This window comes from Erythrolamprus reginae, chromosome 1 (genome assembly GCF_031021105.1).
Source record: "Erythrolamprus reginae isolate rEryReg1 chromosome 1, rEryReg1.hap1, whole genome shotgun sequence".
NCBI lineage: Eukaryota > Metazoa > Chordata > Lepidosauria > Squamata > Dipsadidae > Erythrolamprus > Erythrolamprus reginae.
This window is the reverse complement of record NC_091950.1, coordinates 426,255,734-426,282,202: the sequence shown is the minus strand read 5'-3', so window position 1 is coordinate 426,282,202 and position 26,469 is coordinate 426,255,734. Positions and strand designations below refer to the sequence as shown.

The window sequence follows — 26,469 nt, the reverse complement described above, 5'->3', positions numbered from 1 at the left end:
GGCCAATGGGCGGAGGCGGAGGCGGTTCCGTCCCGCCCCTCCTCGCGGAAGCGGCCAATGGGGGACCCGGCTGGCTGATGGACGTGCCGGCCGCCGGGCAAGACCCACGGCAGGGACCCCTTTCCTTTCCTTGGCAGGGCGTGGAGGAGGCTGCTGGGAAATGTAGTCCCGTCCCCGTCTGCGCCCTCCCGTCATGCCCAGCGCCACTGTGAGTTGGCATTTTCTTCCACCCGGGCGGGGGCCTATCAGGGGCGAAACTTCCCCGGTTCTCGCAGACGCGACCCCCCGAGCCCAGCGGGGCCCGAACGCGCCTCCGGAGGCCGCCCCCTCCCCGCACCAGGAAGGGTCCCCGGGCGCCCCTCGCCCGCACTGCGGCTTTAAGAATTCCACTCCGGTGACGTCGGCAAGATTCCGAGAAGTTGTGGCAAAGTGCGAGACCCAATCGGAAGTGGAGCCGTCCTCGGCCGCGGGCCAATCAGGGCCCCCGGGGGCGTGGCCGAGAGGACTGAGTTGAACCCGGTGACTTGGCACTCCTGGCGGGGCGGCCGATGACTGCGCAGATTCCTTAAAGGGCCAGCGCGCCCCGCGACCCCCCCTCCCGGGCCAGAGCGAGCGACCCCCAGTGGACGGGAAGGCCCCCCCCCCACGCGCCCCGCCCTGCGCAGGCCGGCTGGAGCCAAGCGCTCTGTTTGGAGCCCTCCCGGGGGAACGGCGGCCGAGCCCTTGGGGCCGATGCAGGAGCGGGCGCGCCCCGAGGGGAGGGGCCGGGAAGGCGCGCGGGGCCGGGCGCTGCTTTTCTGTTGAGTCACAGACTCAGGCGGCGGCCTGGCGTCTCCCGCTGGCGGCCAAGGTCCCGGAGCAGCCCCCGGTCGGGCGGAGGCGGCGCCCCCTTCGGAGCATTTCCACGCGGCCCCGTCTTGTGCCGGCGCCTCCGTCGGTGCGGAGCAGAGGAGAAGCCGGAGGGGCGCCCCCCGCGCCAGGTCTTCCCTCCCTTGGCCGCTCTGCTAGCCGAGCAATTCTGGGAGTGGGAAAGGGGTCAAGGTAGAGCTGACCTCCGTTTCTACCAGTGTCCAACCTGAAAGGCATTTGCTTCTGGGATTAGTACGCGGCCAGATGCCCGGGACCCTGCGGATCACAGCCGAAAACACCCGGAGCAAGAAACCAACACAATAAACAAGCAAAGAATGAAACCAGAGGAAACCCACATGCGGGGGGGGGGGGGGGAGCAGGGCCTTCACGGGTCCCTGAAAGGCCAGCGGGAGAGGGGCCGTGGGGGGAGCCGCCTCTTGCAGCCCCCCTGGGTTGTGGGCGTCCCATCTGGAGGCGAGATCCTGGCTTGAGCCCAGGGACAGCTGCCCTTTCCAGCTGGGGGGAGAGGGGGGGGGGCTGAAGCCAAAGGCTCTGCGTCCAGAGCAATGCTTGGCCACAACGCACCCCCCCCAGCAGTAGCCAAGGTTGGCCACCGGCCCACGAGGACGGCCACCAGGCTTCCTTCCCACTGAGCCGGGGGGGGGGGGGGAGGAGTCCTGCCTATGGAGTTCTGGACAAGGGCAGGAGCCCCTTCTGGCCCACCTCTTCAGCTGCCCCTGGACTCCGACACTCCCGGCCACCGCCTTGCCCTCTCCCTCCCTGAGTGGGGGGGGGGAAGCAGAGGACAATTGGACCCCGCCCAGGGTTGCCTCCACAGGGTTTTGCCCTAGAGGCTGCGGTGGGAAGGATCCGGCGTTCAGCTGGCCAAAGCCCCGAGCAGGCCCTCCGGCCAGTCCAGGGCAGAAGGGGCCTTTCCCGAGTTGGAGCGGCTTGACCCCCTCCCCCCCGCCGTGCTGTCTTCCAAAGTGGGGCGGACGGCGGGCAGCAGCAACTGCAACTTCGGGGTGTGTCTGAGAGGCTAAACGCCCTCCGCCAGGCAACACTGCCGCTCCTAACGGCCACGCTGACCAGCGCCCGGAGGCCTTGGCCACACAGGAATCGCCGGAAGGCCGTCCACTTCGGGAGCCCTGGGCGCGCTGGGGGGGGGGGCTTCTTCCGGAGAGACACTCAGGCCGTCGGCGGGGCTCTCGAATTAAGCGGGGGCCGGTCGGCAGTTCCCCCACCACCACATTAGCGGTTCGAATCGCAGCAGCCAAAGTTGAGCTCCCAGTCCCCCCCCCCCCCCAGGAACTCGGGGCGGGCGGGGGTGCCCTGGGGGTGCCGCGGGTTTGGCCCCGAGGCGACCCCAGAGGCTGCCTCTGACGCCCCGTGGTCAGCCGCCGCCACAAGGCAGAAGCGCCCCCCGCCGGGGCCGTCGAGCGCCCAGGACTGGCCGCCCCCGCACGCGCGGAGCCCCCTTCGGGGAGGGAGGGAGGGAGGCGGGGCGGAGACGCTCCAGGCCCCACGCGGCCCGCACGGGGTCCCGCGAGGGAGGGGGCAGCCCCAAGGACCGCCCCCCCGGCAGCGCCGCCGCCACGTGACCGGCGCATCAGCTGATCCAACATGGCGGGAGGCGGGGCCGCTGCGCGCTCCGGGTGAGTCCGGCTCTGGCGGAAGGGCCGCTCTCCCCCCGTCTCCCTCCTCGCGCTCCGCGGAGTCCGCCGCCAGCCCGGAGGCCCCTCCCGCTCGCCCGGTCGGAGGCGGCTTCGGCGGGGCCACGGCCGCAAAGACGGGAGGGGCGCTGAGCGCGGGGGAGGGGCGGGGAGCTCCCTTGCAGACCGCGGGGGGGGCAAATGCAGGGCCACCAACATGGGGCGGGGGGAGGAGGCGGTGTGTGTGTGCTGCAGCTTCCAGCCACGGGGGGGGGGACCGGGGCTGCTTCCCCCCTTCTGCTGTTGCTTCTTGGTGGGGGCCCGTGTGACCCCCGGAGTCTTTCTGTCTGCAGGGAGGAACAGTGAGGAGCTGCCGTGGCCAGAATGGACCCCCTCCTGGCGCAGGTGGAGAGAGACCTGGGCATCGGCCGCCGTCAGCTGCTGCTCCGGGGCCCCCATGCGGTGGCTCTCGTGCCCCTGAAATGGCTGGCCAGCCTGAAAGATCGGGGGGTGCTCCCTCCTTTGTGCCCACAGCCCGAAGGCCTCAGCGAGCTGGAGGTCCGCGCCTGTCTCCAGCACTCGGTTCAGAAGCTGCCCCCCGGCTGGGCCCGAGTGGAAATCCACGGGCTGCGGAAAGTTTGGCTGCGCTACCAGCTGACCCCCAGTGCTGACGTGCAGAAGGAGTCCCGAGGGGCCCCAGAGGCCCTTCATGAGTTCATGCGCAGGGTGGCTGCCCAGAACTATCGGAATCTATGGAAACAAGCCCACCAGGCGTACGTCCAGCGCTACTACCCGGCCCCGGCCTCGGCCTCCGTCCAAGTGCTGGAGGGGCTCCGGGCCGCCCTGCAGAAGCTCTACTGCTGCCCGGTGATCCCCGTGGGGAGGACCCCCTCTGGCTCCTCCCCTGCTAAAGAGGACGACACCCCCAGCCACGCCCCCCCGCACTTCTCCAGCGTCCTGCAGGCCGAGGCTCTGGTGGAGTCCCCAGAGATGCTGTTCCTGATCTTCCCCTACGTCTGGTACTCCCTGCGGGACCTCATCACCTTCAGCCCCGCCAAACTGACCAACAGCCACGCCAAGCTGCTCTTCATCCTCTTCCAGGTCTTGCTGGCCATGCAGGCCTGTCATGAGGCGGGCCTGGCGTGTGGCATCTTCTCGCTGGAAGACGTGGCGGTGGACGAGAAGCTGTGTGCCCGGCTCCGGGTCCCACTTCAAGGGTACGAGCAGCTGGGCCGGGAAGAGGAGGGGGGAGCCGTGGCGGCAGCCTCTAGCACTCAGGGCCTGGGGTCAGCCGAGGGACAGGGCACCGGGGGTCCCACTGCTGCAGAGCGGCCAGGGGCTCTGCCAGACCTCGGAGATCTGGTGCTGGACTGGGTGCACGGGCGCCTCAGCAACTTTGACTATCTCATGCACCTGAACCGATTGGCAGGGCGGCGCCTGGGAGACCCCAACTACCACCCGGTGCTCCCTTGGGTGATGGACTTCACCGCTCGAGGAGGCCAGTTCAGGGACCTGCGGAAGTCCAAGTTCCGCTTGAACAAGGGGGACAAGCAGCTGGACTTCACCTATGAGATGACCAAGCAGGCCTTTGTGGTGGGGGGGAGCGGCCTGAGTGGAGAGCAACCCCACGTGCCTCACCACATCTCAGACGTCCTCTCCGACATCACCTATTACGTCTACACGGCCCGGCGGACACCGAAGGCGGTGCTGTGCGCCCACGTCCGCTCCCAGTGGGAGCCCAACGAATACCCTGCCAACCTGGAGCGCATGCAGGCCTGGACCCCCGACGAGTGCATCCCCGAGTTCTACACAGACCCCACCATCTTCAGGTCCATCCACCCGGACATGCCGGATCTGGAGGTGCCGCCCTGGTACGGCTCCTGCGAAGAGTTCGTCGCTGCCCACCGGGCCCTGCTGGAGAGCCCAGAGGTCTCGCAGGACCTGCACCACTGGGTGGACCTCACCTTTGGCTATAAGCTGCTGGGCAAGGAGGCCGTGAAGGAGAAGAACGTCTGCCTGCACCTGGTGGACAACCACACCCACCTGACCTGCTACGGAGTCGTGCAGCTCTTCGATCAGCCCCATCCCCGGCGGTTGGTAGGGGCCACCCTTCTGCCTCTGGAGGCCCCTCTCTTCACCCGGCCCCTCATCCCCACAGTTCAGGAGACACGAGTGATGGAGACCCCCAAGTGGAGCCAGGGGGCCGCTGGGCTGGTCATTGATGCAGCCACCTGCGAGAGCCAGTTTGGGCTGCGCCTGGGGGAGGAGGTGGAGCAGGGAGCGGAGGCCCTGGAATCCACCCCAGTGCCCAGCAGAGCCTCGGAACTGCCCGGTCCCCCCACGCAAAGCCCCGGCTTCCCCGTGGACAGCAGGCCTCTTGGCTGGAGGGGCAAGGCCTCTGCCCCCCTCCTCCTCCTCCAGGGGGAAGGGGTGGAGGAGAGGCTGGTCCTCCCAGAGGGCCACAAGCTGCTTCTGGCCTTGGAGGAGCTGGAGAAGCGGGAAGCGTTCCTGCTGAAGGCTGCGCACGGGGTGGTGGGCCGGCTGGAGAAGCCCCCCCTGCGGCTCCCTGTGGCGCTCTCGGACCTCTTCCAGAGGGACATGCAGGTGCTGGGGGTGCTGGTGGGCGAGATCCTCTTTGCCCCCAAGCTGCGCAGCGCCAAGCCCACGGCCTCACTGCAGGAGCGCTTCCAGGCCGTCCGGAGGCTCTGCTGGCTCTGCCCCAAGGAGATCCCGCCCCCACTGCAGCACCTGCTGGAGGTGCTGCTGCAGCTGACCGTTCCTGACTCCCAGCTTCTCGGAGCGGGGCAGGGCAGCCGTGGGCCCCAGCTCTTTGCCTACCAGCCTGTCTGGCAAGGCCTGCCCCCGCCGTGCCCCTCGCAGCTGCTGAGCCCCTACAGCGGGGTCCTGCCCTTCCCGGCGTACTTCCCGGCCCTGCACAGGTTCATCCGGACCTGCCTCTCGCAGGAGGCTGGGGACGAGGGGCAGGGCCGGGAGCTGGTCTTCCAGCTGTGGCAGCAGCTGGACGGGGTGCTGAGCGGCATCACTCCTGAAGGCCTGGAGATCCTGTTGCCCTTCGTCCTGGCCCTGCTGTCTGAGCGGAGAACGGCTGTCCACGCTGCCTGGTACCTCTTTGAGCCCATCGCCAGGGCCCTGGGCCCCAAGAACGCCAACAAGTACCTGCTCAAGCTCCTGATTGGGGTCTACGAGAGCCCCCGGGACCTCCGTGGCCGCTTCCACCTCTACGAGGACCGTTTTGTGGCCCAGCTGATGGCCCGGCTGGGGCTGCAACCCTTCCTCGCCCATCTGCTGCCCCACATCCTGCAGGTGCTGGGGGGTGCAGAGGGCTGCTGCCAGGGGGAGAGGAAGGCTTTGCTGCTGAGCGCGGCGGAGGAGGAGGAGGACAGGGAGGACGGGGAGGAGAGTGGCAGGAGCAGCCCGGCCTCGCGGTCCTTTGGGGAGGAGCCCAAGGGGGAGGCCGGCCTGGAGCTGGCGAACTACATGTCTGGTGTCAGTCTGCATGACCAGGTCTATCCGCTGGAGAGCGAGGAGCTTCCGAACGGCCTCTACCTGGCCGAGGCCCTAAGCCTGGGCCAGCTGAGCGAGAAGGGGGGTGCCGGCCAGGGGCTGCTGGGGGACGGCCCGCAGGAGAAAGATGCCGGCCTCCCGTGCCTGGATGGCAGCCAGGAGCCAAAGTACAGCGAGGAGGAGGAGGAGGAGGAGGAAGAGGAGGAGGAAGAGGAAGAGGAAGGAGGCTGCAAGGAGGCTGCTTCGTCTGCAGAAGAGCCGGTGGTCTTGGGTGCTGCTGGCCGCTCTGCGGAGCCCGCTCTGGTGGAAGAAGGTGGGCTGGCCGAGGCTGGGGAGAGCCGGCAAGACCTGCTGGGCCAGGACGTGGGCAAAGAGCAGAGGCTTCTGCTGGGTGAGTGGCTGCTCGGTGTCATCTGTGAAGGGTTCTGGGGGTGCTGGGCGTTCATCTACGCAGCAGGTCCTTCCTTGGCTGGCTTGCAGAGCAGGAGCGCCCCCCAGCTGGGGATCAGGATCCAGGAGGGGGGAACCAGGAGGCAGCGGGCGCCCCACAGCCCCAACATAGCCGCCAGAGGCTTTGCCTCTTCCGGCTGTCCCAGGGATGGGTACAGCCGGTGAGCAGAGCAGCCGGCAGGGCCTGGGGGGGGGGTCTGGGGTCTACCCGCCCTCTTCTTTTTCAGACACAGCCTGCAGGATGGTACGCTGGCTGTCGGCCAAGCTGGGCCCCACCACCGCCTGCCGGTACGTCGCCAGGAACCTCCTCCGGCTGCTGGCCTCCTGCTACCTGGGTAGGCACCTCTGCTGGGACGGGATGTGTGTGTGTGGGGGGGGGGCTGTGCGGCAGGGCTGGCAACGCTCAGGGCGCCTCTTTCCCATCTCCCGGGCAACACTCCCATTGACCCTCAGGTGCAAGCAGGCAGCAGTTCGTGGCCGGGGCGGACGAGGGAGGCCCCCCAAATGCTGGGAACCTGGAGCCAAGGCGTCCCGTGATGGGCGACGTGGTCTCCGAGCCGGCGCTCACCTGCCTGATCCACCTAGCCCACCTCTACGGGGAGCCGGTGCTCACCTACCTCTACCTGCCCTACACCAGCTACCTGGTCAGTCTTCCGCCTTCTGCCCCCGCCCTCCCCTGAACTCCCATTGCCCCCGCACGGACACCCGGGCAGCGTTGGCCGTACTGGGCACCCCTGCAGGACTGCTAGTGCTTGCAATGGGAGACCCGCAGCCCCCTTTCCTTGGGTTAGAAATCCCCCCCTTCCGAGTTTGGCTGTAAGGAGAGACGGCGGGGCAGATGTGGGCGGGCAGGGAGCCCTTCTTGGAGGGTTCGCGCCCTCCCAGCCGATGGACGGTGGGCTGGCCTTCCATCAGCACCCAACGGTGGCCCTCAGCCAGGCCCAGCAGCCTCTGTCCGGGAGAGGAGCTCTTGGAGGCCGGGGGCTGGAGGGGCTCCCCTATGGAGCACAGCCTCCGCCCAGGCAAGGCCTCCGGGGTCCCAGGAGGGATCAGTTGGCGTGGAAGTCAGAATGAATGAAGGGGAGACTGAAGGGACCATCTTGTCAGCCACTGCTGCCTGGCCGGAGCCCTTCTGCCGGGGGAGGGGTGGGGGCCGTTGTTTGTGGTCGTTCTGCTTGTGGTCCCCTCGTGCAGTTCCCCATTTATTATTCTGGCTCTTCCAGCTCAGGCGGCAGCAGCAGCAGGACCCCCCCCCCCCGTCTCCGCTGTGCCAGGGGCCCCTTCCTGGGCGCGTCTCACCCCAGCGGCTCCTCCTCTCCTGGAGACCCCCCTGCCTGCCCCTGGCTCTGCGCTGCCTCCTCTTAAAACCCACCGACTGAAGCAGGCCGAACGAAGGGCCCGGGCAGTGGGAGCCCCTTGCAGCCCTCCCACCAAGGCCGCGTAGAGTGCTGGCAGCTCCTCCCCCTTTCCCAGCCCGTGTTGCCTCCGTCTCTGGCCAGCCGCTCTTCCCGCCCATCTGCCCAGTCTCTAACACCCCCCCCCCCCTGCCCCGGCTGGCTGTCCAATTCATTGCCTCGCCATGCGGCTCCCTCCACTGTCCGGCCCTTCTGGAGAGTTCCTCGCCTCCTTCCGTCCGTTCAGCGACATGTCGGCCTGCCCGATGCGTGACGTCTGCCCCTTCGGGACCCCTGGCGTTTGCCCTGTGAGAATCTGTTCCTGGAGCAAAGGGGTCCTGAGCTCCCGTCCCTCCTTCCGTGGGCTGGACCTTAGCATCCCCGTCAGGGATCCCACTTGCCACGGTTGGAAGTGCTGTCGTGGCGCCTCTGCCGCAGCCTTCCTGCTCGGCGGTGGCTTGGGACATGGCGGGGGGGGGCTCTTGGGCCCGCCCGTCAGCAGCCTTTCTCTCCAGGTGGCCCCTGGCAGTGGGACGGCCGCCAGCCGCCTGAACAGCCGCAAGGAAGCTGGGCTCTTGGCAGCCGTGGCGCTTGGCCAGAAGATCGTGGTCTACCTGTCGGACAGCACCCTGATGGACATCCTGCCCAGGATCAGCCAGGAGCTCCTGCTCCCCCTGCTGGGATTCCTCACCTCGCCCACCCTCAGGTGCGCCTGCCCCCCCCCCCAGCAGAGCAAGGCCAGACCCTCCAGCCCTGGCGCCACCAGGCCTTGCGAAGGAAGAGGCCCTGCCGGCAGCCACTTAAGCGATGCCTGCGGGGGCCCTGTGGCAGCCAGGGTGGGGGAGAGGGCAGGCAGGCTGGGCAGAGCGGTGGGTGCTGAGGGTCTCTCCCCCCCTCCAGTTTCCCCAGTGGGGCCCAGGGCCGCGTCGTCTTGTGCCTCAAAACCATCCACCTGATGCTGCTGGTTGGTTTACGGATCGGTCCTGAGATGGCGCAGCAGCACCTCCGCGACACCCTCCGGGGCTTCTTCGGGACCTTCTCCTTGCTCCCCTCAGAGCCCGTGAGTCGGGGGGGGCGTGGCGGAGGGTCCCTGATGGGGGGGGGCATGGTTGAGGGGACCTCAGAGGGATCCCCAGGTCCTCTCCTCCGGTACGCCTTTGGGGGGTCCTGCTGGGTGGACACAGGAGCTCCATCTGGATGGCCTGGGTGGACAGTGGCTGCTCCGGGAGTGATGGGTGAGCGGCCGGCCCTTCCCTTCCCCTCCAGCCTGCCTGCAGGGGTGACGGGAGGCCCCCCTTTTGCAGGGCCAGCTGCCTTCCCCGGACCCCTCGGCCCTTCTGGAGCTCCAGAAAGTCTTCAGCCCGGAAATGGCCTACGTGGCCTTTGTGCCCTTCTCTTGCCTGCTGGGTGAGACCCCTGTGCCCCCCGCCCGCTCTTCTTTCCTGCACCCTGCGAGGGAGGGGGAGGGGGGCCGGGCTTCCCCGTGGGTTTTTTTGCCATGATCCCCCCCACGTGGGGCTCCTCGTTCTCCATGGTTCTCTTCCCTCCTGGCAGGTGACGCCTTCCATGTGATCGTGCCCAACCACGCCTCGGTCAGGCGGCTGGCCGGCCTCTACCTGGAGCAGGCCAGTCCCTCGTCCGAGAGGCAGGTGGCGGCTGGGCCGGGCGGGGCCCCCGTGGAGCAGGAGGTGCTAGGGGCCGGGCCGTCCTCCTCCCCTGCCCTCCCTGAGGACCCGCGCTCGGGCACCTTCGGGGGCGTGCTGGTGGGCAACCGCATCCAGCTGCCCTCGGAGGCCCCGCCAGAGCTCTGCAGAGGCGCCCGGGGCAATCCCCGGCCCAAGCCGGCCGGCCAGGAGGGGGAGCCGCTGAGGCAGGAGCTGAGGCCCAGCGCCCGCCTCCTCCTGGGCAACTGGCTGGCCCACTGGCAGTATGAGGTGGGGGTGGGGCCGCCCGAGGCCCCCTTCCACTTCCACCAGATCAAGCTGCAGAGCTTTGTGGGCCACGGGGGGGCCATCAAGTGCCTGGCCCCCCTGGGTGGGGAGGACTTCTTCCTGAGCGGCAGCAAGGACAAGACGGTGCGGCTGTGGGCCCTCTACAACCGCGGGGACGGCAGTCACGAGACGGAGCCACGGCTGACCTATGACCGGCACAGGAAGGCCGTCTTCTACGTCGGCCTGCTGGAGGCCCCCCAGCACGTGGTCAGCTGCGACGGCACTGTCCATATCTGGGACGCCCCCACCGGTAGGCGACCCCCCCCCGTGTCTGGCCGTCCCCCTCCCCACAAGCATGGAGAGAGCCCGGAGCGCTTGGGCCAGGGTCTCCCTGGGGGGAGGGGGCTGGCGAAGGGGCTCCTGTCCAATGCCATCGTGGTCAGTCCCTTGCCGGGGGTCCCCCTGAGGCTCCCTGCTGGGCCATCCTGGGGCCTAAAACGACTCTTCCTTGAATGGAGGGACCCCTCCTCACCTGAGCTGGAGGAAAGCCCCCCTCCCCTAAAGACCCCGGCCAGGGACAGAGCTCCCCGCCAACTGGTTCCCCCCCTCGTGCAGCTCCCAGCCCAGCCCCCCTACCACACCATGGCAGAGGGTCATCGAGTGGTGGGGAAGCAGGTAAGGGAAGGCTCAGCACTCCATTGGGCAGAGTTTCAGGTGCACAGGTAGAGCCCCAAATGCCCTCCCTCCCTCCTCTCCCTCCCTACTTCCTTCCTTCCTCCATCCCTCCCTTCTTTCCTTCCTTCTTTCCTTCCTCCCTCCCTTCTTTCCTTCCTTCCTTCCTTCCTTCTTTCCATCCTTTCCTTCCTTCCTCCCTCCTTCCTTCTTTCCTTCCTTCTCTTCCCTCCTTCCCCCCTTCCTCCTTCCCTCCCTCCCTTCCTCCCTCCCTCCTTTCCTTCCTTCCTTCTTTCCTTCCTTCTTTCCTCCCTCCTTTCTTTCCTTCCTTCTCCTCCTTCCTTCCCCCCTTCCTCCCTTCCTACTTTCCTCCCTCCGTCCCTCCCGTCTTTCCTTCCTTCTTTCCTTCCTTCCTCCCTCCCTTCTTTCCTTCCTTCTCTTCCTTCCTTTCCTCCTTCCCTCCCTCCCTTCCTTCTTTCCTTCCTCCCTCCTTTCTTTCCTTCCTTCTCTTCCTTCCTTCCCCCCTTCCTCCCCCCTTCCTTCTTTCCTTCCTTCCTTCCCCCCTTCCTTCTTTCCGTCCTTCTTTCCTTCCTCCCTCCCTCCCTTCTTTCCTTCCTTCTTTCCTTCCTTCCTTCTTTCCTTCCTTCCTTCCTCCCTCCCTCCCTTCTTTCCGTCCTTCTTTCCTTCCTCCCTCCCTTCTTTCCTTCCTTCTTTCCTTCCTTCCATCTCTTCCTTCCTTCCCCCCTTCCTCCTTCCCTCCCTCCCTTCCTTCTTTCCGTCCTTCTTCCCTTCCTTCCTCCCTCCCTCCTTTCCTTCTTTCCTTCCTTCCTTCCTTCCTCCCTCCCTTCTTTCCGTCCTTCTTTCCTTCCTCCCTCCCTCCTTCTTTCCTCCCTCCCTCCCTCCCTTCTTTCCTTCTTTCCTTCCTTCCTCCCTTCTTTCCTCCCTTCCTTCTTTCCTTCCTCCCTCTCTCCCTCCTCCCTTCTTTCCTTCCTCCCTCCCTTCTTTCCTTCCTTCTTTCCTTCCTTCCTTCCCCCCTTCCTCCCTCCTTTCTCTCCTTCCTCCCTGCTCCCTCCCTTCTTTCCTTCCTTCTTTCCTTCCTTCCTTCCTCTCTCCCTTCTTTCCTTCCTTCCTTCTTTCCTTCCTTCTTTCCTTCCTTCCATCTCTTCCTTCCTTCCCCCTTCCTCCTCCCTCCCTCCCTTCCTTCTTTCCGTCCTTCTTCCCTTCCTTCCTCCCTCCTTTCCTTCTTTCCTTCCTTCCTTCCTCCCTCCCTTCTTTCCGTCCTTCTTTCCTTCCTCCCTCCTTCCTTCTTTCCTCCCTCCCTCCCTCCCTTCTTTCCTTCTTTCTTCCTTCCTCCCTTCTTTCCTCCCTTCCTTCTTTTCTTCCTCCCTCTCTCCCTCCTCCCTTCTTTCCTTCCTCCCTCCCTTCTTTCCTTCCTTCCTTCCCCCCTTCCTCCCTCCCTTCTCTCCTTCCTCCCTGCTCCCTCCCTTCTTTCCTTCCTTCTTTCCTTCCTTCCTTCCTCTCTCCCTCCCTTCTTCCTTCCTTCCTTCTTTCCTTCCTCCCTCCCTCCCTTCCTTCTTTCCTCCCTCCCTCCCTTCTTTCCTTCCTTCCTCTCTCCCTCTTTCCTTCCTCCCTTCCTTCCTTCCTTCTTTCCTTCATTCCTCCTTCCTTCCTTCCTCCCTTTCCTTCCTTCTTTCCTTCCTTCTCTTCCTTCCTTCCCCTTCCTCTCTCCCTCTCTCCCTTCCTTCCTCCCTCCCTTCTTCCCTCCCTCCCTTCTTTCCTCCCTTTCTTCTTCCGTCCTTCTTCCCTCCCTCCCTTCCTTCCTCCCTTCTTTCCTTCTTTCCTTCCTTCTTTCCTTCCTTCTCTTCTTCCTTCCACCCTTCCTCCTTCCCTCCCTTCCTCTTTCCTTCCTTCCTTCTCTTCTTTCTTTCCTTCCTTCTTCCTTCCTTCTCTTCTTCCTTCCCCCCTTCCTCCCTCCCTTCCTTCCTTCTTTCCTTTCTCCCTCCCTTCTTTCCTTCCTTCCTCCCTCCCTTCTTTCCTTCCTTCCTTCCTCCCTCCCTCCCTTCTTTCCGTCCTTCTTTCCCCTCCCTCCTTCCTTCTTTCCTTCCTCCCTCCCTCCCTTCTTTCCTCCTTCTTTCCTTCCTTCCCTTCCTTCCTTCCCCCCTCCTCCCTCTCTCCCTTCCTTCTTTCCTCTCTCCCTTCCTCCCTCCCTCCTTCTTTCTTTCCTCCCTCCTCCCTTCTTTCCTTCTTTCCTTCTTTCCTCCTTCCTCCCTCCCTTCTTTCCTTCCTTCCTTTTCTTCCTTCCGTTCCCCCCCTCTCCCTCCCTCTCTCCCTTCTTTCCTTCCTCCCTCCCTTCTTTCCTTACTTCTTTCCTCCCTCCCTCCCTTCTTTCCTTCCTCCCTCCCTCTCTCCCTTCTTTCCTTCCTCCCTTCCTTCTTTCCTTCTTTCCTTCTTCCTCCCTTCCTTCTTTCCTCCCTCCCTTCCTCCCTCCTTCCTTCTTTCCTCCCACCCCCCTCCCTTCCTCCCTCCCTTCCTTCTTTCCTTCCTCACACCCTCCCTTCTTTCCTTCTTTCCTTCCTCCCTCCTTTCCTTCTTTCCTTCTTTCCTCCCTTCCTTCTTTCCTCCCTTCTTTCCTTCCTTCCTTCCCCCCTTCCTCCCTCTCTCCCTTCTTTCCTTCCTCTCTCCCTTCTTTCCTTCTTTCCTCCCTTCCTTCCTCCCTCCCTCACTTCCTTCTTTCCTTCCTCCCTTCTTTCCTTCCTTCTCTCCTTCCTCCCTCCCTCCCTTCTTTCCTTCCTCCATCCCTTCTTTCCTTCCTTCTTTCCTTCCTCCCTCTCTCCCTCCTCCCTTCTTTCCTCCTTCCTCCCTCCCTTCTTTCCTCCCTTCTTTCCTTCCTTCTTTCCCCCCTTCCTCCCTCCCTTCTCTCCTTCCTCCCTGCTCCCTTCCTTCTTTCCTTCCTTCTCTCCCTCCCTCCCTTCTTTCCTTCCTTCCTTCTCTTCCTCCCTCTCTCCCTTCTTTCCTTCCTCTCTCCCTTCTTTCCTCCCTTCCTTCCTTCCTCCCTCCCTCCCTTCTTTCCGTCCTTCTTTCCTTCCTCCCTCCCTCCTTCCTTCTTTCCTTCCTTCCTCCCTCCTTCCCTTCTTTCCTCCCTCTCTCCCTCCCTCCCTTCTTTCTTTCCTCCCTCCCTTCTTTCCTTCTTTCCTTCCTTCTTTCCTTCCTCCCTTCTTTCCTTCCTTCTTCCCTCCCTCCCTTCTTTCCTTCTTTCTTTCCTCCCTCCTTTCCTTCTTTCCTTCCTTCTTTCCTTCCTCCCTTCTTTCCTTCCTTCTTCCCTCCCTCCCTCCCTTCTTTCCTTCCTTCTTTCCTCCCTCCCTCCCTTCTTTCCTTCCTTCCTTCTCTTCCTTCCTTCCCCCCCTCCTCCTCCCGCTCTCCCTTCTTTCCTTCCTCCCTCCCTTCTTTCCTTACTTCTTTCCTTCCTCCCTCCCTCCCTTCTTTCCTTCGTTCCCCTCTCCCTCCCTTCTTTCCTTCCTTCCTCCCTCCCTTCCTTCTTTCCTTCCTCCCCCCCTTCTTTCCTTCCTTTCCTCCCTCCTCCCTTCTTTCCTTCCTTCTTTCCTCCCTCCCTCCCTCTCTCCCTTCTTTCCTTCCTCCCTTCCTTCTTTCCTTCTTTCCTTCCTTCCTTCTCTTCCTCCCTTCCTTCTTTCCTTCCTTCTTTCCTTCCTCCTTCTTTCCTTCTTTCCTCCCACCCCCCTTCCTCCCTCCCTTCCTTCTTTCCTTCCTTCCTTCTTTCCTTCCTCCCTCCCTTCCTTCTTTCCTTCCTCCCTCCCTCCCTCCTTTCCTCCCTTCCTTCCTTCTTTCCTTCCTTCCTTCCTTCCTCCCTCTCTCCCTCCTCCCTTCTTTCCTTCCTTCTTTCCTTCCTTCCTTCCCCCCTTCCTCCCTCCCTTCTCTCCTTCCTCCCTGCTCCCTCCCTTCTTTCCTTCCTTCTTTCCTTCCTTCTCTTCCTCCCTCCCTCCCTTCCTTCTTTCCTTCCTTCCTTCTCTTCCTCCCTCTCTCCCTTCTTTCCTTCCTCTCTCCCTTCTTTCCTTCTTTCCTTCTTTCCTCCCTTCCTTCCTCCCTCCCTCACTTCCTTCTTTCCTTCCTCCCTTCTTTCCTTCCTTCTCTCCTTCTTCCCTCCCTCCCTTCTTTCCTTCCTCCATCCCTTCTTTCCTTCCTTCTTTCCTTCCTCCCCTCTCTCCCTCCTCCCTTCTTTCCTTCCTTCCTCCCTCCCTTCTTTCCTTCCTTCCCTCCTTCTCTTCCTCCCTCTCTCCCTTCTTTCCTTCCTCTCTCCCTTCTTTCCTTCTTTCCTTCTTTCCTCCCTTCCTTCCTCCCTCCCTCACTTCCTTCTTTCCTTCCTCCCTTCTTTCCTTCCTTTTCTCCTTCCTCCCTCCCTCCCTTCTTTCCTTCCTCCATCCCTTCTTTCCTTCCTTCTTTCCTTCCTTCCTTCTCTTCCTCCCTCTCTCCCTTCTTTCCTTCCTCTCTCCCTTCTTTCCTTCTTTCCTTCTTTCCTCTCTTCCTTCCTCCCTCCCTCACTTCCTTCTTTCCTTCCTCCCTTCTTTCCTTCCTTCTCTCCTTCCTCCCTCCCTCCCTTCTTTCCTTCCTCCATCCCTTCTTTCCTTCTTTCCTTCCTCCCTCTCTCCCTCCTCCCTTCTTTCCTTCCTTCTCCCTCCCTTCTTTCCTTCCTTCCTTCCCTCCTTCCTCCCTCCCTTCTCTCCTTCCTCCCTGCTCCCTCCCTTCTTTCCTTCCTTCTTTCCTTCTCTTCCTTCCTCCCTCCCTTCCTTCTTTCCTTCCTTCCTTCTCTTCCTCCCTCTCTCCCTTCTTTCCTTCCTCTCTCCCTTCTTTCCTTCTTTCCTCCCTTCCTTCCTCCCTCCCTCCCTCACTTCCTTCTTTCCTTCCTTCTCTTCCTTCCTTCTTTCCTTCCTCCCTCCCTCTCTCCCTTCTTTCCTTCCTACCTCCCTTCTTTCCTTCTTCCTTCCTTCCTTCGCTTCCTCCCTCCCTCCCTTCCTCTTTCCTTCTTTCCTTCCTTCGTTGAAATACAATTGGGAAAGAGCTTGGAGACTCTGCTTCGCACGTTTATGCCCCATGGCTCCACATAGCTCAGGGCATTGGGGAGGGTCTCCGCACACACCCCTCCGGTGCTTCCTGGGCACGGCCCCTCCCCTTCCCTCTCGGGGGGTGGGTGCAGCTCAGACCGGTCTCCCCCGCAGGCAGTTGTGTGCGCAGCTTTGAAGCCCTGGACTCCAAGGCCCCCATCACGGCCCTCTGCCCCATGCCGCCCCCCTACGGCAGCATCAGCATCGCCAGCGCGGACTCGGTGCTTCGCTTCGTCGACCACCGGAAGCCAGGCTGGCAGGTAGCACCCAGGGCCACCGTGACGGGGGGGGGGGCAGTGGCCGGAGAGGGGGGGCCCTGGACAGGGAAGGGCTCTTCATGGGGGCGTTGGCCGATTGCCCTCTGACCTCCCCCCGCTCTCTGGGTCCTGCAGCAGAATTCCGGCTGGCCAGCGGACCCAACGCCGGGCTCATCCGCTCCCTGGCCGTCAGTCCTAGTGGGCGCAGCGTGGCAGCCGGCTTCTCCTCTGGCTTCATGGTTCTTTTGGACACCCGCACTGGCCTGATCCAGAAGGCTTGGTCAGCCCACGAGGGGGACATCCTGCAGGTCAAGGTGAGCGGCTGGGCGAAGGGGGTCTCCCAGGAGGGGCCACTCCCAGGAGACCCCGCAGCCTGCCTGGTTCTGGGGCTGCCCAGCATCCGTCCCATCCGGGGGCTTTTGAGCGGAAGCAAAGCCCTGGAGAGCCCTGGAGGCGCTGTTGGCCCCCTTTGGCCCCGGCATCATCCCTGGGCAGAGTAGCGGGGGGGCCCAAGGAGCCCACAGCCCCCCCCGGTCCCAGCACTGGGCACTGTCACTGCCACTTTCGTCCAGGTGGAGGATCCCCACTGGCTCAAGGCCCACCTGCTGCTTTCCTCTCCCTGGTAGGCCACGGAGGGCAACATGCTGGTCAGCTCCTCCTCCGACCACTCGCTGACCGTCTGGAAAGACCTGGAGCAGAAGCCCCTGCAGGTGTACAAGTCGGCCTCGGAGCCTGTCCACACCTTCGACCTCTACGGCAGTGAGGTGGTGGCTGGCACAGTGGCCAACAAGATCAGCGTCTACGCCTTCCAGGGTCCCTCGGCCCCCAGCACCACCAAGCTGAGCTCCGAGAACTTCCGGGGGACCCTCACCAGCCTGGCCCTCCTGCCCACCAAATGCCACCTGCTGCTGGGCTCGGACAACGGGACAGTCCGGCTGCTGGCCTAGCCCTTGCTTCTGATGGAAACGTGGCCGGCCAACAGCCCTGGGGGGGGGAAGAACCAGAAGGTCAAGGACAACCTCCTCTCCCCCGTAGTCCTGCTGAAGGGCAGCCCAAGAAACGCCAACCCCCCCCCATCACCGTATGTGCCTGATGCTCCCTGGGGGCTGGCAGAGATGCCCCCGGATGCCGGGGGGGTCACCCCCCCCTCACTTGGGGTCTAGCAGCAGGGTGGGAGCAGCAGCAGATCCCGTGGTCTTTGTGGGGGGTCAGTACTGTCGCGCTGGGCTTCTCCCTCACCTGACTTGCCTTTTGGGGGTGGAGCTTCTGGGGAGGCAGGTGTGGCTGACCACTCCAGCTCTTCCCATCATTGTTGGCTAAGAGTTGGAAGCTGCCCCCGCCCATCTAGCTTGGCCACGAGCCCCCCCCCCCTTCCTCCCCAGAAACCCCTCTGCTGGACACGGTCTGGACTTTTCAATTGGTGGGGGTGTCGATTCCATCCTGAAGATGTGCTAGAAATTAATTCAGTTCTCCCCCCCCACCCCAGCACTTCCCCTCTGACCCCTGGAACTGGGGTTGGGGGGGCGGGGGGGGCTTTCTTACTGGTGGTTGAAGATTTTGCAAGAAATAAACACCCTGAGAAGCTGTGACTCAGTCAGTTTTTGCTGGGGGGGAGGGAACCCCTCCCCTGCTCAGTTGAGGAGGGAGCAGAGAAACGAAGGAGCCCCTCCCTTCCCCCCCAAACCTCCCCCTCCCCCTCCAAATGGCCAGGATAAGGCAGAAACCGGGAAGGAAGGGCGGCCTACCCCCACCCTGACCCAGAAGTGGCTGGGGGATGCTGGCACCGGTCAGAGAGGGACCGTGGGGGAAGGGCCCTGCTGTGGGTCATCCGGCCGCCACCCCAGCCCTGGGACTGAAGTGACAAGGGGGCCGAAAAGAGGGAGGGGCCCCTACAGCAGCACTTCGGCCCTGGCCTGGTGGGGCTTCTCCGGTCGTGGCATCCGAGGCTCCTGCGGCCACTGGCCAATCGGCATTCACATGATGGCCACATGATTCATTCACAGCAGCTGCCGCGATTCGCTCCACACGTTGGAAGGAGGGTCCCTCTGGGTTCGGTCCCCCGTGGGGGCAAAGGCCACTTGGTGGACAGGGGTGCCTGGCCCAGGAGCAGCCCCTGAGCAGAGAAGGGCGGCCGCACGTCTACAGGTGTTGGGTCCAGAGGGCCTTCCCCCCCATTTCCTCTTCCGGGGCCTTCAGCCAGAAAGTGTCAGCTGGCTAGACCGCATGGGCGGGGGGGGGGCTTCTCTGTGTTGGCTCCGGCTCCGTGGAACCAACTCCCCCCCCCCCCCCCGAGACCCACATGATGCCCACCCTCCTGGCTTTCCGGCAGGCCTGTAGCCGGTGAATGGCTGCGTCTCGTCCCGGCTGCCTGGTTGTGTTAAATGTTGTTCTCATATTATTGTGAATTAAGGGTTGAATTGTTTTTATAGTTCTTTACTGCTCTGTGTATTGTCCACATTGTGATTGGCCACTCGGAGTCACTCAGTGAGTTGGGTGGCATGCGAGTGACAGCAGTCCATCAACAGACTGCAAGCTTCTTTCTGGACTCCCAGGAGGGGGGCTCCTTTGGCCCTTTTTGGCCCAACAGGGGAATTGTCTGGGGTGCCTGACCCTCCCTCCCTCCCTCCACTGGGGGGGGGGGGCTGCAGTTGGAGCGGCTGGCTTTTAAGAGGCATTTTACTCCCAAGTGGGCCCGATCCTGCCTTCTCTCACCCCCACCCCCGTCTGCTCTTGGCCAAGCGCAGGGGAGGGAGGGGGGTTTCTTCCGGGCTGCCCCATTTTTCCTTCTGAGGATCCCTCTGGACCCCCTCATGACCAGAGGGGCTTAGCCAAGGGACTCAAGGGGGGCAGGCCCTGAGATGGCCATGGCCAGCTGGAGCTCTTGCAGGGCAGTCTGGCCAGGAGGTCCTGGGGGCTTTCTCCCCACTTGTCCAGAGGCCTCCTTCCCCCCTCCCCAAGAGGGCCAGGGCTGATGCCTTCCGGTCAGAGGGGGAGGGGCCTGGTGGGGGGGGGTCGGGGGGGTTGCATTGCTCTCTGGACTTGAGAGACTGAACAAATGTTTAACTGGACACCGAAAGTCAATATTTGCCGGCCGGGGGCCGAGTGCGAGGGGCGTGGCTGCTGGTTCCTGTTGAGGCTGGGGCCCCTCCCGCCCCCTTCAGGGCCAACGGCAGAGCTGTGGGGAACAGCCACCCAAGGAAGGAAGGAGATGAAGTAGGGGGCAGCTAGAAGGGGGTGGGGGGGGCACAGTCACCCTTGGGCTGGACCCCCGGGGCCCTTTCATGACAGTGTGGAAGTCGCTCCACTTTTCTGGGTTTGGGTGATGGATGGGGGGGCTGCTTTCTCCCCCCCAGGAAATGTGGCCCTTCCTCCTCCCCAACTTCAGAGCGAGGCCAGGAGAAGGGGAGGGGGATAGCCCCCCTCGAGCGCCAGGTCAGTGCTGCTTCTTCCCTCCCACAGCCCCCTCCCCCGCCTCTGGATGGCTCTGCTGCTGTGGACGCTGCTGGCCGCCTGCCTCCCTGCTCTGTGTGGGGGGCAAGACCAGGTGAGTGGCCCCTCCGCCCCCCTCCGATCGCCCTTCCGCAGGGGGGGTCACCATGGGGAAGCGGCCCCTGCCCAAGCTCTGGGGTTGGATCCTGGTCCCTCTAGGGAAGGGGGCCTTTGTGGCTATGGCAGCTGAGCCTGCCCCCCCCCCCCGCAGAACCCCTGGGGTCTCCCTCCCAGAGGCTGCCCTGGTCAAGCCGGGGACTGAGGGGGATGGGGGGCAGCACCCTCCTTCCTCTTACAGGGCTGGTGTGCCCCATTGCCCTCCCCCCGTGAGAGCGAGCCCCTCCCCGCATCCTATTGTTGGACGCCGCCTCCTGCTGAGGGAGAGTCAAAGGGGGGGGCAGAGGCCGTGGCTCAGCATGGACTTTTCTTCCAGGCCACTTTTGTTCACGACGTGGGCTGGGATGAAGGGGCCCAGAGGAATACCCTGCTGGTAAGGGGGGGGGGTTGTCTCTGATGACGCAGGTTCAAATCCTCTGCTTCCCCGGCCTGCAGCGAGGTCAGCGAGGGCCCCAAACCGGACAGCTCAGGGCCCAAGGGCCAGGAAGTCAGGGAGCTCCGCCCAGCCCCGGCTGGAGGCACCTGGGAGGGTCTCCTGGGGGCCCAGAGTGGGGAGGCCCCGTGGGGAAGGAAGTCGGGGCAGGGCAGCTCTTAAGGGCTCAGAGAAGGGGCAGGGCTGGCGCAGGAGGATGTGGGGGCCCTTGGGGGGGGCAAAGGAGAAACTCCTCCGGGGGGGAAGGCCAAGACCAGGCCACGGACGGCCTCCGTCAGCTGGGTGGGCAGTGCCCGAGGCCTTCAGCTGCCAGCCCAGGGCGGTGGGCAGGGCCACTTGGAAGCAGCCCTGGAGCTGGGAGGGATTGTGAAGGACGGAGACAAGAGCTGGGTCTGGTTACGTCCGGAGAGGGGAAGGACCCCCGGGGGGGGGGGGACACGGAGGGGGACAGGGTAGCAGCCTGTGAGGAGGTCCAGGGATTCTCCAGGGCCCCAGAAGCAGTGGATGGAAAACTCGTCCAGGAGAGGAGGAGAAACTTCCTCACTGGGAGGACAATGAATCAGTGGAACTGCTTGCCACCAGAAGTTGTGGGTGCTTCGTCATTGGAGGGTTTCAAAGAAAAGGCAGGAGTGTCAAACCCATGTCATCACAGCGGCATCATGTGACATATTGTGACTCCACCCCCTTTGCTAAAACCAGGTGTGGGCGTGGCCAGCGCATGACGTGTCCGGCCCGTGGGCCGTGAATTTCACACACACCCCTGGTCCAGGGTCTCCTGCTTGAGTGGGGGGGGGGGATTGGACTAGGAGACCTCCGGGTTCCCTCCCTGCTCTCTCCTGGCTTATCTGGCCCGATCCCCTCTGCGGTGAGGGACCCATTTGGGCGTCTCCTCTGAGGCCGGCTGGCCAGGGGGCTCCTCCCGGGGAGGGGGATCTGCCCAGCCAGAGGAGCACAGAGATTGGCCCAAAGGCCAGCGGTCAAGAGGGAGGCCGTCCCCCAGTCAAAAGAATCCAACATGATCAGGAGCCACGAAGGCAGCCGCCACCAACACTGGAACTGGTAGAGCAACCCAGAGCAATGCCTCCCCCCCCCACAGCCCCCCCTCCACACTTCCAGCACAGATGAGGCCCCCTGGCCGGGCGAAGAAAGCACCCAAGCTCAGAGTCCCTGGCCCCCAGGGGCCACCTGGGGAGGGGCGGTGGGGGCTCTCGGGCTGGGCAGGTGGGACTCCCCCCCCTCTCTCTCTCTCCCTCCCCTCCTCGCTTGCAGGTCCATTCCCTGGAGGCCCCGGCCGGAGAGGAGGCAGGCACCGAGCCCTGGGGGCCCCTCCAGCACCCCACAGAGGGCTCCCACCCCCACTTTCCAGAGGAAGAAGCTGCCGGCCAGGGAGAGGAGGTCCCGGGGGGCCTGCCCAATTCTCTGGAGGGAGGAGAGGAGGAGGAGGAGGAAGGCTGCCCGGATGGGGCCCCTCCCGGAAGTGTGGGCCGGGTCGCCTCGGCCATGTGGGCCCTGGGGGTGGACCTCCTGCGGCAGACAGAAGGAGAAGGCGGCGGGGGCAACACTGTCCTCTCCCCCCTCAGCATCAGCCTGGCCCTCGCCCACCTGGCTCTAGGTAACCCCGCCCTCCTTGCAATGGCCCACCCCCCTCAGGGAAGAGCATCCGGTCTCCCCCCCCCCGATATCCCCCCCACCCATTTGTTCTGCTGTCACCAAGGCAGAAACGGCCGACTGGACCCAAGGGAGGGGAGCGCAAGGCCGTGAGCCCTGGAAAGGCCCCCCAGGAATGAACGGGAGGGGGGACACCCTGCAGCCCTCCCCACACAGGCTGCCCCCAGGCTCCTCCAGCCGCTGCCTCCTGGGCCCAGAGTCCGCCTGGCTCGTTTCAGGGGCCGCCAACCAGACCCAGAAGCGCCTGCTGCAGGTCCTGCACATGGAGACCCTGCCCTGCCCCCACCAGGCGCTGCGGGGGGCCACCCAGCGCCTCCACACGGGGGCCCTCAGCATCGCTGGCCGCCTCTTCCTGGAGAAAGGTGGGCTCCTCTCCCCCCACCCCTGTGGGCATTTCTGCCCCCTCCCTCCCTCCCTCCCTCCCTCTGCGTGCGTGCGTGAGGGGGAGAGCGGCCCGGATGCCCCCCCTGCCTTCAGTCCGTTCCCTTGCAGTGTCCGTCCCACCCAGGGGGGCAGGGGGGCAGCTGGGGCCTCTGGGCCTTGGCAGGAGGGTCCCAGGCGTGCGCCCCACCCTCGGCCCACCTGCCAGCAGAGGAAACTCCATGGGCCTCTTTTGGGCTCTTTGTCCAAGGAATGGCACCTCGCCTGCCGGGCGGTGGCTATTGCTGTGTGCCGGTGATGGCAAACCTTTTTTTCTGCAAGTGCCAAAAGCCCCTCCATGTGCCCTATCATGCATGCCCATAATTCAATGCCTGGGGAGGGCAAAACCGGCCTCCTGCTCCCCCCCCCCAGAAATGGCCCCTTTCCCAACTCCCAGTGGGCCCAGGAGGCCCGTTTTCCGCTCTCCCCACCCTCGAGGCTTCCCTGGAGCCTGGGGGCAAAAACACCCTCCCCCACCCCCCTGGGGGCACTGGAAGCCAAAAGTGCCCTCCCGGAGCCGCCGTGCGAGCTGGCTGGTGCGCACTGGGGCTGACCTGGAGCAACCACTCACGTGCCGGCAGATTTGGCTGTGCCAGAGTTTCGCCATCACTGCTCTGTGCGGTGACTGAGTTTAAAGGGGGGGAGCAGAGCACCAACGTCTCAGAAGGAAAAAGCGACGGCCGCCCCTCCCCAGGGGATGCGCCCTCGTCCCTGGACGCGTGGCTCCTTCTAGGTTTGGAAGGCTTTGGGAGGCCCTCAATCCCACCGTCCCGTTCAGGTTGTACAGTGTTCCCTCGATTTTTGCGGGGGATGCGTTACGAGACCACCCGCGAAAGTCAAATTTCCGCAAAGTAGAGATGCGGAAGTAAATACACTATTTCTGGCTATGGACAGTATCACAATCCCTCCCTTTACACTTTAAACCCCTAAATGACCTTTTCCCATTCCCTTAACAACCATTTAGTCACCATTATTACTGGTACTCACCATTGAATAAGACAGTGATCCTGATATTTATAAACATAATTATTTATTAACAATAATAATTTTTTTTGTTATTTATTTGCAAAAATTATTAGTTTGGCGATGACATATGACGTCATCGGGTGGGAAAAAACATGGTATAGGAAAAAAACCGCAAAGTATTTTTTAATTAATATTTTTTGAAAAACCGTGGTATAGGCTATTCGCGAAGTTCGGACCCGCGAAAATCGAGGGAACACTGTAATCCCGATATTGCCACCACAGTGATGGGCTGCTGTCCTCCAGGGGACCCCAGGGACGCCGCTCTCCCCAGGAGGAGAAGCCCACGGGGTCTTTCTTTCCGCTGAAGAAGCCCCAGAAGCAAAGGGGTTTTTCTTCATGCAGAAAATGCTGCTCAGGGTCCGGCGGGTCCGGTGTCGCAGCCTCCTCTCTTGGGGTGGGGGTGGGGTGACAGCCCCCCCCGCTTCCTGGTCCTGACTCCCGTGCTGGCCGCTTCCAGCCTTCCCCGTCAAGGAGGCGTTCCTGGAGGCCTCTCGGAGGTTCTATGGAGCCCAGCCGGCGCAGCTTTCTGGGGACAGCCAGGCTGACCTCGAGGCCATCAACCGGTGGGTGGAAGAAGCCACCAGTGGGCGGATACCCACCATGCTGACCGAGCTGCCTCCCAACACCGCCATGGTCCTCCTCAGTGCCGTCCACTTCCAAGGTGGGTGACCCCTTCCCAGCGCAAACCCTCCAGCTCTGAGGGCGGGAAGGCCGGCCGGATGGAGGGAAAGACGGCCGACCTTCTGCCCCCGGTGTCCTCCCCGTTATGGACCAGGCTTCTGGCAGACCAAGTTCAACCCCCTCTTGACGGCCCCCGGCCTCTTCCACCTGGACGAGGAGTCTGCGGTCTCCGTGGAGATGATGAAGGAGCGAGACTTCCCCCTCCGCTGGCTCTGGCTGGAGTCCCTGGATGCCGAGGTAGAGGGGGGCAGGGAGGCCGGGCGAGGGGGGGAGGGCAGCCCCCAATTAGGAAAGGAAAACTCCCCCACCCCCACCCCCCTCCATGATTAGCCAAAAGAATAATTGGCTGCAGAGTCTGGAATGTTCACAGGCCAAAGAGCGTTAGCTTTCCTCCCTTGTTCCCAGCCGACCCCCTGGTCATCCCTCAGTGTCCAGTGAGGGGTTAGAAATCTGTTGGGAGTGACCTACACAGGGCTGGTGTTTCTGCTTGGCTTTGCTTCCCCCTCCCCACTATGGATGCCAGGCTGCCCGCTTGTGGCCCCTCGGTGGGGGCTGCTTGGGGGCCCGGCCTGGAGGCCTCTGGGCGTGGGGGGAGGGGAAGGGCCCCCCTGACGGAGGGTCTGGCCCTTCTGCGCTCCCCCTCCAGGTGGCCAGCTTCCCGTTCAAGGGCAACACCTCCTTCGTGGCCATCGTCCCCAGCCTGCCCCTGCGCAGGGACTTCTCCCAGGTGCTGACCGAGGCCTTGCGGCTCGACCTCGACAGCTTGCTCCCCACGGAGAGGCCCACGCGGGTGAAGGTGCCCAGGCTGCACCTGGAGAGCCACCTTGACCTCAATGGGGCCTTAGCGCGGTTAGGTGAGAGACCCCCGTGTGGGGGTGTGGGGGAGCGGGGCGGTGGGGTGGAAGGCTGCAACCCCCCCCCCTGACCTGCTGCTGCTGTTGAGGAAAAGCTCCTATTTGGCCTTTTCCATCCAGAGCTGCGGCTGCTTCCTCCCCCCTCCCCCCTCCTCTCCCCTCTTCTTCCTCCTCCCCCTCCCACCCCTCCTCCTCCTCCACCCTCCTCCCCTTCTCTTCCTCCTCGCACCCTCCCCAAAAGGAGCAGGTGAGCGAGAGCAGGCTCGGCAGGTGGAGCCCCCCTTGGGTCCCCCCAGCACCTGCAGGGCCCACAAGAGGCAGGGGAGCCCCCCCTGCCCCCTCCAGCAGCAGCAGCAGCAGCGCCCGAGAGGCACGGTCGGCCCAAGCTGCCCCTTCAGCCTTGGCTTCCTCCCCCCCTGCAGGGCTCGGAGAGCTCTTCTCTGCCCCAGACCTCCGCCACATCGCCGAGGGGCCCCTGGTGATCTCCAGCGTCCAGCACCAAGCCTCCCTGGAGCTGGCGGAGGCCGGAGTGCAGGCGGCTGCAGCCACCAGCATCATCGCCTCCCGCTCCATCTCGGCCTTCTCCCTCGACCGGCCCTTCCTCTTCATCCTCAGGGAGGACACCACGGGGGTCCCCCTCTTCCTGGGCACCGTCCGGAACCCCAGCCCCGGGGCTCCCCTGGAGAAGGCCGGCTAGGAGCGCCTCCGCAAGAAGGGAGCCCTGCCTGGCGACCACAAGCTTCACCTGGGCAAGCCCTGAGGGGCCACACAGCCGCCCCCCTCCAGCGGCTGCCCCCCCACCCAGCTGGCCTCTCGGGAAGGGGGTGGATCCCATCCTACTCTTGAGACTGACACGGGGGGGAGGGGCGCTCGGCCATTAGCGGGCACTGGAGTTGGGATCTGGCACCCGGCTTCTCCTGGGCTCCCCATCTGGCCTGGCAGCCCCCCCCCAATTGATTTCCCTTGCTGCCCCCCCCCCCCATGGCTTCCTTCGCATCAGGCTGGGTGCCTTACCCCCATTTAGACAGAGCTAGCCCCTCTCTGCCCCAGAAGCCACCCCCTTCAGTCGACGTGGCCCACAGGGCTGCCCCTCTCCCAAAGCCCCCCCCCCCACATACACACCCTGCCGCCTGTCAACATTTCAGATGCCTGAGACTGGATCGGACGGGCTGTCAGGCTGCAATGCAAACTGTTAACCAGGCTGCCGAGACCCTCACCCGATTCCGAATCCCCTTCGTGCCCCAGAAGAGGCCCTGCTGGAGGAAGGCGACTGGGCTTTGGTGCGAAATAAAACGGCAACTCTGGCAACTCTCGGGCTGCCTCCGTGTCCGTCCTTCTCCGGCCTCAGAGCCAGGCAGACCTCCCAGATGGGGGAGCTGCACCCTGCATGGCCCATTAGGTGACGCCTGCCCCGTTGCACGACCTTTCCAGCCCCCGTTGCTGAGCGAGTCCCCTGGTTCTTCCCCGCTGATTTTGCTTGCCTGGAGGGGGGGGGGTCGCAAAAAGGGCCCACGTATGAGTCCCTTGCCAAGTGCATGCATTTTGACCCCGTGGAAAACGGCCATTGGTGGCTAAGTGGTCCTAGGGGGAGGGGCAGGAGGGGCCGATGGCTGGAGGGTCCCGCCGGTCTCCAGAATGACCAAGGGTTGGAAGGGACTTCAACTCCCAGAATCCCCCAGCTGGCTCTACTCCAGAAGAAGGCGTGGGGAGTGGCAGTCGTGTGGCCCAGCTCACCCCTCCCCCTTCCCCAGGGCAGCGAGAGAGGGAGGCCCACCTGGGCAGGGCACAAGAACAGCCCGAAGTTCTGGACAGGGCTGCGGAGGCCTTCACCGGGGGAGGGGGGGGTCGAGGGAGGCTGTCGCAGGTGTTGGAACCGGGGGCGAGGGGGCTTTATGGAGTGTCTGCCGTCTGCACTGGAGTCTTTCCCCCTCACCCCC

General features: G+C 63.9%; 2 protein-coding genes across 3 annotated transcripts; both read left to right on the top strand.

The window, feature by feature from the left end:
* Positions 1–1,344: 1,344 nt before the first annotated feature.
* Positions 1,345–17,433, top strand: WDR81 (WD repeat domain 81). 2 transcript variants are annotated; one of them, XM_070735526.1, is made up of 11 exons: positions 1,345–2,504; positions 2,855–6,417; positions 6,704–6,811; positions 6,930–7,120; positions 8,386–8,576; positions 8,771–8,930; positions 9,175–9,277; positions 9,425–10,111; positions 15,702–15,846; positions 15,978–16,158; positions 16,471–17,433. In XM_070735526.1, the coding sequence occupies exons 2-11, from the start codon at positions 2,886–2,888 to the stop codon at positions 16,789–16,791; spliced, it is 5,619 nt and encodes a 1,872-aa protein (XP_070591627.1). In that variant the 5' UTR covers positions 1,345–2,504; positions 2,855–2,885; the 3' UTR covers positions 16,792–17,433. The 2 variants fall into 2 exon arrangements, with proteins under 2 accessions (XP_070591627.1, XP_070591626.1); XM_070735525.1 differs by lacking the exon at positions 1,345–2,504 and having other exon boundaries at positions 2,778–6,417; positions 15,702–15,847; positions 15,980–16,158.
* Positions 17,434–18,875: 1,442 nt separating this feature from the next.
* SERPINF2 (serpin family F member 2) lies at positions 18,876–25,845 on the top strand. Its single transcript, XM_070735529.1, has 9 exons — positions 18,876–19,057; positions 19,304–19,388; positions 19,767–19,823; positions 21,153–21,495; positions 21,770–21,913; positions 23,455–23,658; positions 23,773–23,915; positions 24,325–24,532; positions 24,955–25,845. Exons 1-9 carry the CDS (start codon positions 18,900–18,902, stop codon positions 25,227–25,229), a joined length of 1,617 nt encoding a protein of 538 aa, XP_070591630.1. The 5' UTR covers positions 18,876–18,899; the 3' UTR covers positions 25,230–25,845.
* The last annotated feature ends 624 nt before the right edge of the window (positions 25,846–26,469 follow it).